The sequence below is a fragment of the Ctenocephalides felis genome, unplaced genomic scaffold (assembly GCF_003426905.1).
Source record: "Ctenocephalides felis isolate EL2017-DRISC unplaced genomic scaffold, ASM342690v1 CF-g0.4_SCAFFOLD_01170, whole genome shotgun sequence".
Lineage (NCBI taxonomy): Eukaryota > Metazoa > Arthropoda > Insecta > Siphonaptera > Pulicidae > Ctenocephalides > Ctenocephalides felis.
The window spans coordinates 61,906,993-61,924,300 of record NW_020537324.1 but is presented as its reverse complement, the minus strand read 5'-3'; the positions used below and the strand labels follow the sequence as shown (position 1 = coordinate 61,924,300).

Here is a 17,308-nt window from a genome sequence, read left to right as displayed (position 1 = left end):
TCTCACATGCATTATCTTATCATTTGTATTTAATTTATTATATGTAAATCTTTCTATATAAAAAAGCCGAAACAACATTCTACTTATAATAATTCTATTCGATAAGACTTTCAATGGCATTCAGTGAGTCATTTTATCAATGTACATACATACTAAATTTTCACCAATTAATTGTTCCTTTAGGTGTTCAACATTAGTGTTAAATATAAATAAATAGGAAGTAGTATAGTATAAATAGGAACCTTCCTAGAATATAATATACAAAATATGATCAACCTTCGTTATCAACATAAGATCAATATTTTATACATAACGATGGTCTTTTCAAATGGCAAAGCGTTTCATTAGTCACAAATAAACTTGAAAAAATTGAAGAGTTGATGTAGATAAGAAGACTCCTTAGTAGAGATAGCAAAAAAGAAGCACCTTTAATAAACATGATGGAGGATACTTTTTTTTGCTTCTCACATGAATCATTCCATTACTTGTATTTAATTTTTTATATATAAAATCTCAAGGGATCAGCCTCGGACACTGTATTATACACAAGTTGTTGCAGAAATTACTTAACTTTTCACATTTTTGTCAACTAAAATTATCATTATGCTTTTTACATTTCATATAAAAAAGGATAAAAATTCATTGTGTTGACAATGAATAGCACTAACATTAATGTTAATGCTATTTTTTTTTCTATTGTGTCCACATCTTTAGATGTAAGCTACCAAAGTTAATATTCACTGATCTTTACATTAAATTGAATGTTGAAACTTATTAATTAATTAATTAATTTGGAATTAAAGATTAATTCATTAATCTTTGTTTTTTTCTTTGATGTATCACCCTATAAGAACTTACTCATAAATATTTCTATTAAAATAGCATAAACAACACTACTAATTACTATTAATAAGCATTCTATTCGATAGGACTTTTAATGACATTCAATGAGTCATTTTATCAATGTACATACATTTTAGATGTTCACCAATTAATTGTTTCTTTAGGTGTTAAACTTATATAAATAGGAAGTGGTATATGTATAGTGATCTAGACAATAACATATAAAAATATTTATTTTCTTATTGAGAACATACTGACAAGAATACAATATCAATTACAAATTGGATCTCAAACACAAATATTCTTCTACTTAAATTTAACTACTAATTTATTATAGCTTAGATGATGTAATATACTATTTGATTTATATGTATACAAAAACATGAACTAATGGTACTTTATCAATATTACACTAATTCATTTACATAAATATAGAGAACTTATAAGTAAACAATTTACAAATATGAAAAAAATATCATTAAATATACATCATTTCTGCCATTGAAGACATCTTTTTAGGTATGTGAACAAAAGTCTCAAAATATGATGCTAATTCATCAATTGTTATATCACATGGTTCATTCATTCTGGCTTGCTGAGAGCAAGAACTATGCACTTCGGTTGATTTTAACATTAAACTACGATGAACTTCTAATTGATTTTCTAATGTTTTAGATTTGCATCTAACTTGTTTAAATACTTTTTGTGAGTACTGCTTGTTTGCAGCTTTGGGCTTAGATGCAAATTCAGGACAGCTAGAAAGCAATGATTTAAAATTTAAAGAATCTGACTGTTCATCACCAAATACTTTGGCAGTCTTCGATAAATGTGTTCTTGTTTTGCATCCTAATACTGGATTATTAGGATTTTTCTTCATATTCCGTACGACCAATTTTAATACTGGTTCTCTTAAAATAGGTTTCTTCTGTGGATTTTTTTTGAATTGTGTTTGTGATATTACATGGATATGTTTATTTGTTGAATCATTTTCAACTGCAAGCAATTTTTTATTAAATGGATTCTTAGAAGCTTTGTTAGTATCATCAATATTTTGAAATCTTGATACTATTTCAAGCTTCTCTAAGCTAACTGGCAATTCTTCATTAGTCATGATTCTGAAAACGATGAAATATTGTATAAAGAGAGCAAAGCATATGTGTTTTAAATGGTTTTGAAATAAAAAACTGTAATATTACCTGGCTATGGTACATAAAAAATGTAAATTTTCATTCTTAATGAATTCCGAATTTTACAAATGAATAAAATTGCATCAAATAAGCTTTTTTATTTCCGAAATGTCAAACCACCCAATATTTAAACAACAAAAACTTTACGTAAACAATAAAGAGTCGTTAATGCCACTTTGCATTCACTTCACCTAATTTATTAAAAATAATTACAGAAAAGAGAAACAAAAATATGGTAAATTTGCTTTGCAAATATATAAATAATAATAACACGCAATTTTTTATTGTAAATGTGATATAAATAGCTTTATAACTATGAAGTTGTTTCATAACATTCTAGAAGATGCAAAATCATACCAATGCTGCCACAAGTGAAAACAGCGTAACCAACATTGTAATAAAAAACGAATATAAATTTGAAATTATTGACAATTTGTTTTAATTTTATTTAAAAAGCGCGTACCATATTCACAATAATATAATTTTTTTTTATTACTGTTATTTGAAACATTTAATTGATGTGTAAAATAAGAAAGGTATATCTTATTATATGCTTATTTCACATAAACTTTAATCAATTAATAAATATTTTTACATTATACAGTAAATCTTATTATAGTAATTAAAAAAACATTGGTAAAATAAATATAAATTTATATTATATTAATGATTGTACAATTAGTCACAGTTACGGTTTCTTAAATAATAATACAATATTAGAACTAACATTCATTCTTTTGTGCATTTTCTGATATATCCTATTCTATTAATATAAAAATATTAAATCAACCTATAAATAGTATAACAACCACAGATGTAAATAAATACAAGTAATAATATTTTCAGGAAATTAAAATATAAATTATAAAAGAAAAACAATAATTTTAAAACAAATTATTGGAATCAGGTGCAATGCAATCTAAACCTTGTTGCTGTTGCTCACTGCTGTGAATTCGTTCTATAATTTTAGCTACTATATGTGAAGGTGGTGAATGAGGATCTCCTATAATAAATAAAAAAATCAGTTTTATTTGAATTTTTAAAAGCATTATGTATACTTTCTAAAATTGAAGTTACATTCTAGAAAAATATATTTGAAACATGCTCTAGTCAATCAAAGGATGTGATAACATTTACATTCTCAATTACTTCTGTAAAATTGAACTCATTCATTCTACTTTAAGTTATACGTCGAAAAAACATTAAACTATTGACAACATAAACTTACTAATTGTAATACTATAAAAACTGCATTGAATTTAAAAGTTTAAAAATAAAAACTTCACTAATGATAAGTAAAAATTCAATATTGTATAAAGAACACAACAATCACATGCAAGGAAGCAACACCCAAAACAATTTCTTACTTATTTTAATTTTAATTTGTATTAATCACAAACTCATTGGAGTATGCTGATGTTTCCAGATCTATGAAAAAATGTTTAATACTATATGAATTCATATCTTTTAACAATGTAAAATAAACACACTTAAGAGTGATACCTGTTAAACCACGATAGCCCCAAACCCCAGTTTCATGCATCTCCCTTTGTAGTTGTTGTTGTTTTAAAAATTTCTCAGTATTTACACCTTTGACTTTTGATGGTCCTAAAAATCTTTGTGGAATTCTAGACAGATCTGTTTGAGACAAAGTTGGTCCAAAACCCAAGCCAAGTAATACAGCTTCTGGATCAGGCCTTCGAGATTCTAACAAACTATCCACACTTGAACATCGACTGACTGCATCATCTGACTAAAAATATAAGAGAAGAATTAAAAATAATTATATTTTGCATGTTCATTCATTTATACATAAGCTAAAATATTAAAACACTAATCATTTTTACTAGCTGTCCAAATAAATTAATGTTTTAAAATAATTATTAATATAGTAATTTTATCTTACTTGAAAAGAGGAATCTCTAAGAAGAAGTCTTCTCCTTTGTGGGCTATCTGAAGGTAAAGAGGCTTCCCTCACAATTGTTCCTCTTCTTGGTATTCGAACTGGAGTGGAATGTGATATAGCTGCAGATTTATTATCAGTAACATTTTTGCTAAAGCTGCTTGATTTCACAATTGAATTATCTTGCAAAACATCAACACCATTATTCGAAGGCTTGAGCTCAACTTCTTCCTCACATTTTTCTTTATCAGATTCTTTTGAGATTTACTAGGCAATACTGTTACTTCTGCACAAGCATTTGATTCTGCTGGTGGTCTTATCTAATGATAAATGAAATTAATCAAATTAAGTAGTGAATTACTATAAAATGAAAAATATGCCTTAAGATATGTAGACACAAAATATGTAACAATAAGGCATTTTATATATTGCAATAAAAACGTAAATTAATATTGAAAAGCAAGATATATCTCAGTTAAAAAATATATTTAAAAATACCGGGCTTGGCAAAGAGTCTACCCAATGCTGAACTGCTACAGGGCTTTTCCGTCTCATATCTTGCCAAAGATGTGAGATCCAATACCCAACTCGCACTCCAGAGACAATGATTGTATTGCGAAAATTTCTTCGAGGCCAATGGGAATTATTATTATGTTCTACAAACACAGAATTAGTCAATATACAAAATTAATGTTTAAGAATTATTTGTATTCAATTTAAATTTGTTTTTTACAAACCAGAAACAATATCCATTTTGGTAAAGCTAAGCACAACATATAAAATTATAAACAAAGTACATTTTTATGATGCAAAGAATTATAATATGTACTTACTTGAATTTCTTTTAAAGTATACGAAGTATTCTCAGTTTCAATGCCACAATATTTAAAACATTCACTACTAAAATTTGATTATTTGAGATCATTGTATGATAGCATATGTTAATCTTGTAAGATTCTTTCAGAACATTTTATTGGAATTTTCTATTATGTTCAAGAATTAAAAGTTTCATAAGACATGAATAAAAAAGCCAACATCAAAGTTTCTGCTATATAGTTTTGTTTATACAATCAAACCAACTGTTGCTTTCACGTGAGATTCATTTTATTTCATTATAGATTTTTTGGCTTGTAATATACTATAACACTTCTTTAAGACATCTTCATGATCAAATTTCGGTAAATTACATATCTGCAAATTAAAATCAGTTTTTTTTGTGTATTATAAGCAATATTTCACTGTAAGTTGCACCTTGATCGAAGCACACAGATCTAAATAAATTAACCTTATAAAAAGTGTATAATTTATTTTGACAACACAAGATCTACATGTGACCCGGGTTGCACAACCTTTTGTTATCGTAATTTTTACTTAAACATTTAATATTTACTTTCAAGTTGAAAAAGGCAATAAATAATTTTAAATCTAATATTATAATTATGTATTATTACATCTTGCTTTCTAAATTATAATATGCATACTTTTTCAAATATTTTCAACTTGCCATAGGGTAAGTGATGAAAATTTTCATATATCTTTACGTTTCAAATGTTTTTGAACGTTTTGGCATACCTTAGAAAAAATGGATGTATGTGTGTGGGTATAAAACACTCGATTCCTACTGATAAGGAGACGTGCTGATTAGTTTTTGGCATAGGCAGGTCTAGCCGTTTCGAAGATACGGGGCAAAAAGAACGAAAAATGGTAATTCAGTTTTTGAGAAAACGAAGCATCCGATTTGAATAATTCAAAAAACATTTTATTTACATTGATTAAACGAAGGTCTGTTCAATTCTTTGGACAGGCAGGTGTAGCGGTTGCAGACTCTCAATAAAAATATGTTAAAAAATGCCATTTGGCGGTCAAAAATGTTCATTGGACATATGCATATCAAATTATTAGATATTTTATAAAGATTTTAATAATGTGTATACATTTTGTCAATTTTTTGGGTTCCGTACCAAGATTTTTAATTTCAATATCCAAGTATATGGTTATCATTTAAAAAAAATCAATATCTCAAAAAATTTAGAAAAAACGATTTCTTATAAAAATTTGAGAATATTTCGAAATTTTCAAAAAAAAATCGTGTATTTTCAAAAATTCTCAAAATTGAAAAAAAAACGATTTTTTCAAAAATTTCAAATAAATCCGACTTTTAAAAATTTTTCAAAACTTTGAAAAAAAATGGACAAACTTCTTGTAAACATACACATAAGTTGTTTGTAGAACACATTTGTCGTCCAATATAATAAGCATGTAATTAATTTGCCTTAAGGCACTATGCCATGCGCTCACTAGTTTAGATGGCAGCTATCTTCAAATATGTAAGTTAATAAGCATAATTAATTTTCCATAGATGGAAATTAGTAAAGAAAATATGAAGTTATGTAATAATTACATTATTTATGTACTATTTTACTATCTATTCTGTTTTTACTACTCTGCCTATGTGATTAGCACCAATCAGTCCTTGAAGAAAGAATTTGTCAATTGTTGAATTTGAGCAGTGCTTTATTATACAAACATTTTGGTTTATATTTCACTACACTAGATTTTTGCTTCTGAATAAAGCTTATTTGATTATATAGAACATTTAAACAATAATTAAAATATTTATTATTAATAACAAAATAAGTACAATAACTAATAATGTAAATTATATCACAATTGGCATGATATATTGAAACAGTTAATAGCTCCATTATAATTATCATTTTGGCTACATTCAAGTTAAAATAAATAAATGATTATCTAGCTAACAATTATTTGTACATTTAACAAAAGGTGCTGATAAGTAAAATTTTAATTTGTGATCATAATTGGACTAGCTATAAAGTGATTATCACAAAAAAATTAGAAAGCTTTCAACAAATCAGCTATTTCAACTAAAACGTTATAGTTACTATGCATATATGCTTTTGCTTCCCACAACATATTAACTAATTTTTCATCATTTTTCTCATCCATGGCTACTTCTTCAGATAGCTGAGGTGAAAATCTAAAGTACGGCACACCTATCATGGAACACCAAGCTCTGGCTCTATCTACTACCCTTCCATCACTTGCAGTAGCTTGGTCCACTAATAAATTACCTATAGCTGATATGCCTATAGCCAGTCTCGCAGTATCCCAAACACTTTCAGGCCTGAATAAATCAATTTCTTTCAGAATCGAAACAGGAACTAAGCCTGTACCAATTGAAACTACTAAGGATACTGGTTTTGCTTCATCACCACGGCCAACTGCTTGTAATGCTAAATTGTATTCATGTATTTCTGTTAGGCAATCCAAAGTTGGGTTATTGGCTATTAATCCACCATCTAAGAATCTTCCAAATGCTCTAAAAAATAGTTCAACATTAAATAATATTCATAATAATAAATGATTAAGTATCTCAAATTAACTCTTTAATTAATAATAATCCTAAATTCTAATACAAAATGTTAGCACCTAATCAGACTGATAAATCTTGCAGTAGAATATTATTTAATATTTTATTCCTCCATTCATATTAACTCACCTAAAATAACTAGGAGCAGCTCCAGTAGCTCGAGCTGCTTGCCATAGTAGCTGTTCTTCAGGTGATGCAGGATCCACAAAGGAACTACTTGGTGTAATGCCTAGCAAAGTGCTTGGAGATGGGTAATTTCGAAAAAGATGCAGATCAACTGGCTTACGATCAGCTAGTACACCAGTTATAAGTATTTTGGATGTTTTATATTTTATATCAGCCATCACTGTATCAGTGCCTAATATAAAGAAATGGTTATAAAATTTTTAGTTAATTTGTATGAATATGAATTCTTGAATATTACATATCCTGTCTATTATTTTTGAATATTTGTTTTAAAGTAGTAGTAAGTAAAGGCAGTAAAAAAGTCAGTGTCTATTATAAAGAAATGGTTATAAAATTTTTAGTAAATTTTGTATGAATATGAATTCTTGAATATTACATATCCTGTCTATTATTTTTGAATATTTGTTTTAAAGTAGTAGTAAGTAAAGGCAGTAAAAATATATTCAAGCACATATTCAATCATAAATTATAATTAAAATATAATTAAAAACGAACTATTAATAAGCCTAATAAGAATACATGAAATTTATTAACTCTCAATTTATTAATCAAATAATTGTGCAGATCAATATTGACTGCTGAAATAATTTTTTCAAGATTCTATCAAATTTCAATTAGAATCTCAATTAGATTCATATTATGGATATGTAAAGGCATACCTAAAGATTCCTTTAAAATATTTTCCAATGCTTCACTGGGATATGGACGACCTCCTACAAAAGCAAGCTCTTTCATTCGAAAGTATAAACATAGACATTCTTTTAAAGTTTTTCCTGAAGCTAGAGCTAATGCCAGTATTCCTCCGGTACTGGTGCCACCTACCCAATCAAAGCAACTCAAAATTGGTGCTTTGATCACTTTTTCTAGTTCCAGAAGAAGTTGCACTAAAACCAATCCTCTTATACCACCACCATCTAAAGATAATAATCGGCCACCAAATGTCTTTTGTTTTCCACCATCTAAAAGATTTATTGAGAATTTATTTAACTTCGTATTTGAATTAAGTTTTAAAAAATACTGTAGTGAAAAATGCATACTAAATACTAACATAAAAATTGATTATAATAAATAATAATAAACTAAAAATAAATACTGTATTGTAACCACATTAATTAGTGTAAACTATTATTCAATTTATCATTAAAAAATCTTCACAAAAAATGTGTGATTGGTCTTAAAAAATCACCTGTAGTTTTATATAACTAAAAAACATTTATAATTTTTATATTACCAACAAAATGATATATTCTTTATAATTATTAAGATTAACATATCAATCATAGATAAGGAATATCAATCATTTAAAAAATACTTATAATTTCTATTACAAAATTAATTCATCAAATTACCTTTCAAACTCGCTTGCTCCATTGCAGCAACAGAAAGCATTTGACTTATAATTTCTCTATTTCTACCAGCTAACGGGGACGGTGGTGGCTGACCATCAAAATCACCATCAAATTTGCAACCAGGTTTACAATCTTCCATGTCTTTCAAACATCTTTCCGCTCCAACAGAATGTAATATATGCAATACCTTATCACCACTTGTGCCTATTACATATGAATTAATAAAGTCCATAAACACAAATAGTTCAATTTAAAATTGAAATGATAACCAAATACAATTAAGAACTATATTTTATATTGGCCTTTTTGATATTGATGAGCTATTTATTATGTTACCTGTAGTAGTTACATGCCTTGGTGTTTCGCCCTTATTATTCTTAAAGTTCAAATCTGCTCCAAAAACAACTAAGCATTGGACCATAGGAATTAAATTCTGTTGCACAGCTAAATGAAGAGGTGTGTCACCATTGTAGTCAGCAATATTTGGATTTGCTTCTCGTGATAGTAGTGCTACTGCACATTCTAATCTATTGCGTAGAACCATAACATGCAATGCAGTACGTCCTTCAAAGTTGAAAGCATCTATATCGCAACCCATTCCAATTAAAGTTTCAATAACTTCTCTAGAACAACACCAATGAAGAGGTGTTCCTCCAAGTTTCATGTCATCGGGATATAGTTTATTTGAGTTATTCTGGAGAAAATCTCCTACATATCCTGAAATAGTAAGGCCAATATTAGAATGTAAAATTTGTATTTAATTTGATAGTTTCTATAGTTTTGATATTTATTTGCAAACCATGTTGATGTGATAATAAAATATATACATATGATATATAATTTAATATGATTACTCTAAACACTTTAGGATCTACTTTGTTTTTTTAATATGTAGATCTGTATATGTAATATAGGTAATCTTGGATAAAAAAATACAAAAAATTTATTTTTAATTTGATAATTTTTGATGTAAAATATATTAACACTTTGAATACTTTTTTAAAATACCTGGAGTTGAAGATTCCAGTGGTATGTCAGTGCGGGATGCAGCTATATTAACATCAGCCCCTGCTAATAAGAGTGCTTTGACACAATCTGGTTTATTGGCAAGACAAGCAACATGTAAAGGTGTATGCCCTATAGCGTTTCTTGAATTTAAACACCTTGGAGCTTCATCACTCAAAGCCTTTTTATATAATTAAAATTAGAACATCAAACATAATACTTTGTCGGCAAAAATGGTAATAAATGATAAAATGACAAACTATAAAATATTTACTTCATTTAGTTCATTTTATTATATGAATATTATATTTATAATCTATAAAATATTTTACTTTACCATAATAATGTCTTTGTTAGTCCCAGCAGCATAATGAAATACTGTATTAGCTTCATTGTCCAGATGCTCCAGGGAACTCTTAGCAGATATTAACATTTGAACAGTTTTCAAATTATTGGTTTTAATAGCTACCTAAAATAATTATTAACCAAATAATCCAAATAAATGATTGCAATGAGAATATTACGATTCAAACCTGTAATGGTGACATTCCTGTTTCATCTGAGGTATTAAGATGTGAATTTATTAAATGATTAGTAAATGTTTCATGACATCCAAAATAAGCTGCCAAGTGAGCCAGAGTCCAGGACGGATGCTCAGTTAAGGCATCACATATTTTCTGAATTCCTTGTAAGTGACACATCTAAAATATTTATACTTTACATTTTCACAGCAAATCATAGAAAATGGAGAGAAAGTTGTATTAACTGTTTTCATTAATTCATTGCATATTTGCTTTTTTAGTATTTGGTTGCAAATAATTATTAAGCAAAAGTAGTTTTATATCTGTTAAATTTGATACATACACTTTTGGCGATATCTATAAAAATTGGTAGTTTATCTTTATAGCACAAGAACTGTTGATCAGCTTCATCTCTTTTATCTGATCGAAAAACACTACAAAAATAATCTAATTATTAAAACCATTAACAAATGCTAATTTAAGTAAAAATAAACAAGCAAAGTAAACAAACCTATAAGACTGATGTAATGTTTCTGTACATGGTCTGTGCAGTACTATTTCGTATGATTTTTGATTTTTATTTCGATCTGAAGCTGGAGGTCCATACAAAACGATAGCATCTTCCCTTGTAAGAACATTTCTGGAAGTGTATTGCTCAGGACTAACAGCCAAAATTTTTGTAGGTGATGCAACCCCACTCAGGAATCCTCCAAAAACTAAACCAGATGTCAAAGCACCAAAATCAAGCCAATCCATTTTGATTACTTTTTTCTAAATTAATGTTTGACATGCATAGTTTTAAAACAATTATGGTTTAAAAATCACAACATAATTAGGAAATTGAAAGGTGTTTTATAATATTAAATAATTCGCTGTATGCTGATCTGTAACAAGATGGATGATTCACCTTTAAACATGACGTTATTAATGTTTCATAAGCTAAAAAAAATTATTACACAAATCTTCCCATACAACTCAATACATGATAACCGGTGACAGCAGATTTGACAGTTCGCAACTAGCTTCGGCTAACACCGTTAACAGGTGCAACAACCTTCTTTTTCAATTTAAATTTATTGAAATAAATTGATTGTTTTTGCTCGTGACAGTTGCGTTTGTTTATAATAAAATATTTTCACTTGAAATTAGCCGAAATTAGTTTGCATAAAGTAATATTATAAGGTTTCACTAAGGTTTTTACAATTATTTCGATAGTAATAAAATATATTCATTTTTAATTATTCACAACTAATTACATCATTTAGCATAATATAAACCTTCTATAAGTGATTCAACCAACTGAAGACAAATCAAAGTTAATATGTAAAATTATTTGATAAGTTCGATAGCATCAAGGATATTTTTTCAACGAGTGTCTTGTAAATAAAAGCTCTGTCTAAAATACATGGAAATTAATTTAGATTGTAGAATATCTTAAAAAAAGCATATAGCTGCCAAACACAGATAAACTAAGTTGAAGTTAGTAGACTTAAAGGGGCTCATTGGCTAAGGGGCTCATTAAATTAAGTCTAAACGATAAAGGGTATGGGTGTATTTCCACAAGATCGACCCTGGTAATTAAATTCTAAAGGTTTTTCAATTTCCTTTATCATCTTTTGGCCATGATAACTGAAAATACGCGAAAGTGGCCCTTCTTATCGAACTCACTTTTTGTCGTAAGTGTAATGGACCACGAAAAACAATTGACGTGGTTATATTCACACTGGTTTAGGTAATATTATTTATAACAATTAATTATTAAGAACTATTTGTTTAAGTGTGTGAAATAGTGTAATTTATTTTGTGTTCTGTATTTTTGGCAGTGCGATTGTTAAGACTAATTTTTAATTGGCATCCCTAGAAAATCTATAGATTACCTTAAGTATTATGTATAAATATCACAACTAACTTTCTAGAACAAATATTTAGTCATGATCTAGATCATAGGTTCTCAAACTTTTTTGTGTCCTCTTGGGGCAACCTCTTGGGCTTTGCCATGGAACACCACTTAATTTCTAACTGTATTATAGTTTCTTCCTACTCCCTTCCAATAATGTCCAGTTCACATGTTTTTATAGTTGGAAGATCACTAATTGAAAGTATTGAATGTTTTTTTGATCATTAGTATCCAGAAATACGACAGTCTCAAAAAGTGCTAAAAATATTGCCAAGCCTTTCGTTGTCTATTGTCTGACCAAGACTATTGTCAGCAAATTGGGTCTTTACAGGATCAACCATATAGAATATAATACATAAATAAATATTAACATGATGTCATGGACCGCTCAGGTTCCACTTTGGGAATCACTGATCTAGATAATCATCTAAAGCCCAATCAGGTTCAATTAACCAACCAAATTTTGTAACTAACTTGTAGTTGAAAAATACCTTGAATTTGGTTTGAATTCTTAAGAATTTTCTTTATAATAAACTTTAGTAAAACATATCGTTTTTAGTGTATCTATTCAAGTCAAGTCCTTTCGGCATCGCCTGGTTTATTTACTTCTTTGGCTTCAAATTACAATTTTCATTATACTTTAACATGTACTTTGCTAGGCTACAAATACTGTTCACAATTATTTTTAACTTCTTGTGATTTAAGTAAACATACTACAATTGTAGTAAATTTTTTATATATCTTTATGTTTCAGAATCTTCTGAACATTTTGGCATACCTTAGAAAAAATGGATGTATGTGCGTATGTTTGGATACAATTTTTTTGTCCACGATTTCGAGAGCACGGATCAATCAACTTGAATGATTCAAAAAACATTCGATTGATATTGATGGGAAGACGTGCTTATTAGCTTCAAAGGTAGGTCCTACCGTTTCGTCGTTACAGTGCAAAAAGTGCCAAGAATGGCAATTTTGGGAAAACGGAGAATACGATGTAAATGATTCGAAAAACGTTTCATTTGTATTGACGATATGAAGAACTGGTAAAGTTTTTGGAAAGGCAGGTCCAGCGGTGTTGAAAATCCAATAAAAAAGTTAAAAAAATGGCGGTTAGAAATGATCATAAAAAATAACAAATTCAAGACATTACTATTAAGAACTGCTGCAAATACTTTCAAGCTCAGTATTTTAAAAACAGGCTTCGAAATTATGAAGTCAAATATCGTGTTTGAACGAGCAAAAAAACTAATTTCCATGGATGATATAAAATATACGAATATAAATTCAAATATTTAAATATTTAAAGGCGCTTGTTAAATAAAGATGTGACAAGGCCATGAAGCCGTATCCTTTTATCAATAAACACGAATTATTGTAAATTTATAATAAGGCAAATTTCATGAATTTATTATAAACTCAATTACAAAGTGGTTAAAATAGTCGTTATTTGAAAGCTCGTCCGTTCCGCCATCGAGTCCCACCAGGCGGACCCCTTCTTCAGCCGCTTCTTACTTCTTCTGAAGAAGTTACCTCTTTAACAGTTGCTACTTGTTATACCATCAGATAACTTCTCTTAAGTTGCCCGATATATATTTTTAAGCCGGTTTTACGCTGATATTTTAAAAATTTATTATTATAATCTTGAGAACCAAAACTTTATAAATATTTTTAACTCTTGTTTGACGATATAATTAATTAAAAGTAAAATTAATTGTGGTTAAGCACAAGCAGAAAAGTTGGGTATAAAGACTTTAGTATTTACAAGTATATAATATGTAACTAACATATTAATTATTAGTTCTGCATTGCTCGTAAGGCAGTTACAAATATTTATTGGCAATGGATTACAATTTTTGAGTGACTAAGTGGCATAAAAAGTGGATATACCATTTTTTGATAAATATTTGTTAGTGAATAAGAATTAGTCAACTTTTAGTGAAAAACTCGTATTACACATATTTAATTCAATGTGCAAGTTTAAGCTACATCCGACTACAAATATAATGATGGTTTTCTCACACAGTCTTATTTTGGGATTGATCTTAATTCAAATGGTGAGTAATCTTAAAAGCATTAATTATTTGGTTTGAACTTGCTTATCAAACTAAACTAAAAGTGATTAAAGCTTATAAAACTTCAGTCCTTTATTTAAGTTAATAATTGGATTTTTTGAGCTATTTCTTAATGCAAAAAAGAATCCAAATTCAAGATCAAATAAGTTCCAATTTAAGCAAGTTTATACAGAGTTTATATACTTGAAGTATTTGAAAGTTTTTCTACTTTTGAATATTTGAATATATATTTTTCGTTAAAAATAATACGTGCTTTATTTAAATTCATACCGACAAATTTTGGATTCACAAGATAATTTGAAAATTTTAAAACGTGCTTTATTAAAAATTACTAGGAGCTATTTGCTTATTACAATTGCATAAATTATAATAAACACAAGATATTTAAGTCGTTCATAATGATACTCTGAAAATTGGCAAACTAAATAAAATAATATATTTTTCAATAAATTTTATGAATTTTAATTTTATATACTTAATAATTTTATATACTTTCATGAATTTTATGTTAATTAAAAAAGAATACAATTTCGAATCAAAACTTAAGCATAACATTTTTGAGTAAGTTGGTATTTTATACATTCTTACCTAAGTCACTATTAAATTATTTTATATCCAAGTTTTAAATATTTCTTGTACCTATTTACATAAATATACCGGTATGTCTAGTTCTTGATGAAAGTCTAAGTATAATTTTTATATCTGAGATCATTGATTTATCAAAATAATATTTATATTAAATTTCTGAATTGCCTTGATTAATTAAAAGAAAAGTTATCAATAATTAGACAGAAAATGTAGTTTTTTGAGCAGTACTTAAGATAAAAAATTGGACCAATTTTAAACAACCCTGATATCGAAAATTAGCGATGTCAATCTTCACTTGACAATATAGATCTTAACCCTTTTCACTCGCGAATTGCGAGATTTATCCGTATTTTGCCGCCGGAGCGGCGGCATCCGAATCGAAAGGGTTAAATACGTTTCTATATGTACCCCTAGTCAATGGAGCGTTTTGCGTCTGAATTTTTTTACTGTACTCCTTGCATAAAATTTTGGAATTAGGTTTATCTTACCCTCAAGTTCAAAAGTGAAAACAATTTGGACTCTGCTGCCACCCCCGGGAAGGTTGACATCCCTTCTTAGTGGTGTAATTTTATTTTTTATTTATTTAACTTCCCGTAGGGTTAGTTATTTTTATTAATAATCGATGGAAGAACTGATTATAAAAAAATAATGTTTCATAAAGTTTTTCAATAAAACAAATACTTTTCAAGTTACTGGCTACTACGTATTTGATTCTTTTTCGTGTTTTTCATCGTTTTTTGCAAAAATATACTTTTTAGCAAAAATCATGTAATGAACAAAATTATGTAAAATCTTATATAATAAATGGGTGTTTCATAAGTCGTTTAGTCCTTATAGAGCCAGCCCTATTAGATAAAATTTTATTAATGAAGTAATCAAATATGGATGGATAAACCGTTGGCTTAACATCTAAAAATACAACGTAAGGAAGTTTTAGCTCAACAGCTTATAGCAAGAGAAATATTTTGAACAAATGGGCAGATTGGATCATATTTCTCATTACATCAATGTGGTATTATATATAATTGCTTTACATTTACTTTACTCCATTCTCAATCGTGTATAGTTTCTTAGATTGTTTTTGAGTACAAGATATTCATACTTGCAAACTTCATACAATGCAAAGTTTAAAAATTTAATTCAAATAATCAGTGCTATATGCATAATGCACATTAGATTCAAAAGAAAGCATTTTATGAATTTTTGACTTGGTCTAAAATTCAAAAATTAAAATTTTTGTATATCATTTCATACACTAGAGAAAATGGATGTGTGTATGTAGTATATATGTATGTATGATTACAATTTTTCGTCGATACTTTCGGGAACGCCGCTCAACCGATTTGAATTATTCAAAAACCATTCGATTCCTATTGATAATTAGTTGCTGAATAGTTTTTGCCAAAATTTGGTTCAGCCGTTTTGCAGATACGGAGCCAAGAATAAAGAATTGATTAAGTTTTTGCAAAGCCAGGACCAGTAATTTCGGAGATCCAGAAAAAAAGTTAATAAAACGCCATTTGGCGGTCGAAAATCAGATATTTTGTAATTTGAACCTACCGGTGTGATTTTGCCTTAAGGCACGTTGCCATGCACCATCAGTGTCTTTTAATTTCAAACTATTGAGAATGACAATACAAAGAACTGCTATAGTACCAATTCTAGAAAAAGCATTCATTGTGGAACATAAATGAAAAATAAATGTGAACGACAAAGAAAATCAAATATGTCATTTAGTGTTTTTGCTGATTAAGTAAGTAAAGTAAAGTTCTATCAAATCCACCTGCCGATTCAGGCGAGCGCGTTCTTTCGGAGAGCGATCCGTTCCGGTGTAACGAAACCGTTCGCTTCCTCGAGCAAATACGCCGAGACACACATCACCATTATTGTTGTCATACTATTTTATTCAACAGAACGACTGAACAATATGAGTTGGAATAAAATAAGGAACAAGTGAACGACCCGAGTCTATGTCTATCAGTTTGGACGGCATGCTCTACTACCCGTCTCATAGAAAAAATTAGAGTCACACGACTTCAAATTTCCCACTGATGTACTATCAGAGAAAAACATTCGGGCGAAAGTGCTAAGGCGAAATGATTACAGTCAGGTACTCTAAAAATTTTCAGGCTAAAAAATCATTTCGGCCTAAAGAATAAGACATTAAATTAAGGATAATTCTCGCATATCGATGTTTTAAATTAGGCCCAAAGCAAGCCATTAAATATACTCAAATACCACTCAATGATTATGTAGCTATAGACGATTGGTAAAGTAGAACTTCGTTTTTCTATTAAAATGTTGATTACAATTATCATAAAGGGAAATATGTTCCAATTATTATAATGCAAAATTATTTTTTT

The 17,308-nt window shown here is 28.4% G+C and overlaps 2 protein-coding genes, 1 long non-coding RNA gene and 1 pseudogene across 5 annotated transcripts in view; 1 reads left to right on the top strand and 3 right to left on the bottom strand.

Annotated features, from left to right (window-relative positions):
- Positions 1 to 1,138: 1,138 nt before the first annotated feature.
- Positions 1,139 to 2,211, bottom strand: LOC113368119. The gene is made up of 2 exons (XM_026609682.1): positions 2,040 to 2,211; positions 1,139 to 1,958 (listed from the first exon to the last, which is right to left on the bottom strand). The coding sequence occupies exon 2, from the start codon at positions 1,952 to 1,954 to the stop codon at positions 1,322 to 1,324; it is 633 nt and encodes a 210-aa protein (XP_026465467.1). The 5' UTR covers positions 1,955 to 1,958; positions 2,040 to 2,211; the 3' UTR covers positions 1,139 to 1,321.
- A 516-nt stretch (positions 2,212 to 2,727) lies between these two features.
- LOC113368075 lies at positions 2,728 to 5,047 on the bottom strand (annotated as a pseudogene).
- A 1,679-nt stretch (positions 5,048 to 6,726) lies between these two features.
- LOC113365796 (85/88 kDa calcium-independent phospholipase A2-like) lies at positions 6,727 to 11,390 on the bottom strand. 3 transcript variants are annotated; one of them, XM_026607341.1, is made up of 11 exons: positions 11,296 to 11,390; positions 10,900 to 11,104; positions 10,732 to 10,822; positions 10,401 to 10,568; positions 10,205 to 10,336; positions 9,871 to 10,048; positions 9,199 to 9,579; positions 8,863 to 9,066; positions 8,173 to 8,472; positions 7,457 to 7,685; positions 6,727 to 7,276 (listed from the first exon to the last, which is right to left on the bottom strand). In XM_026607341.1, exons 1-11 carry the CDS (start codon positions 11,303 to 11,305, stop codon positions 6,790 to 6,792), a joined length of 2,385 nt encoding a protein of 794 aa, XP_026463126.1. In that variant the 5' UTR covers positions 11,306 to 11,390; the 3' UTR covers positions 6,727 to 6,789. The 3 variants fall into 3 exon arrangements, with proteins under 3 accessions (XP_026463126.1, XP_026463125.1, XP_026463124.1); XM_026607340.1 differs by having other exon boundaries at positions 10,900 to 11,159; positions 11,296 to 11,349; XM_026607339.1 differs by having other exon boundaries at positions 10,900 to 11,365.
- Positions 11,391 to 14,291: 2,901 nt separating this feature from the next.
- LOC113368095 overlaps positions 14,292 to 17,308 on the top strand; it is a 40,811-nt gene continuing 37,794 nt past the window's right edge. Inside the window, exon 1 of the long non-coding RNA XR_003366337.1 lies at positions 14,292 to 14,339. This is a non-coding gene — a long non-coding RNA (uncharacterized LOC113368095). The remainder of the gene's footprint in view (positions 14,340 to 17,308) is intronic.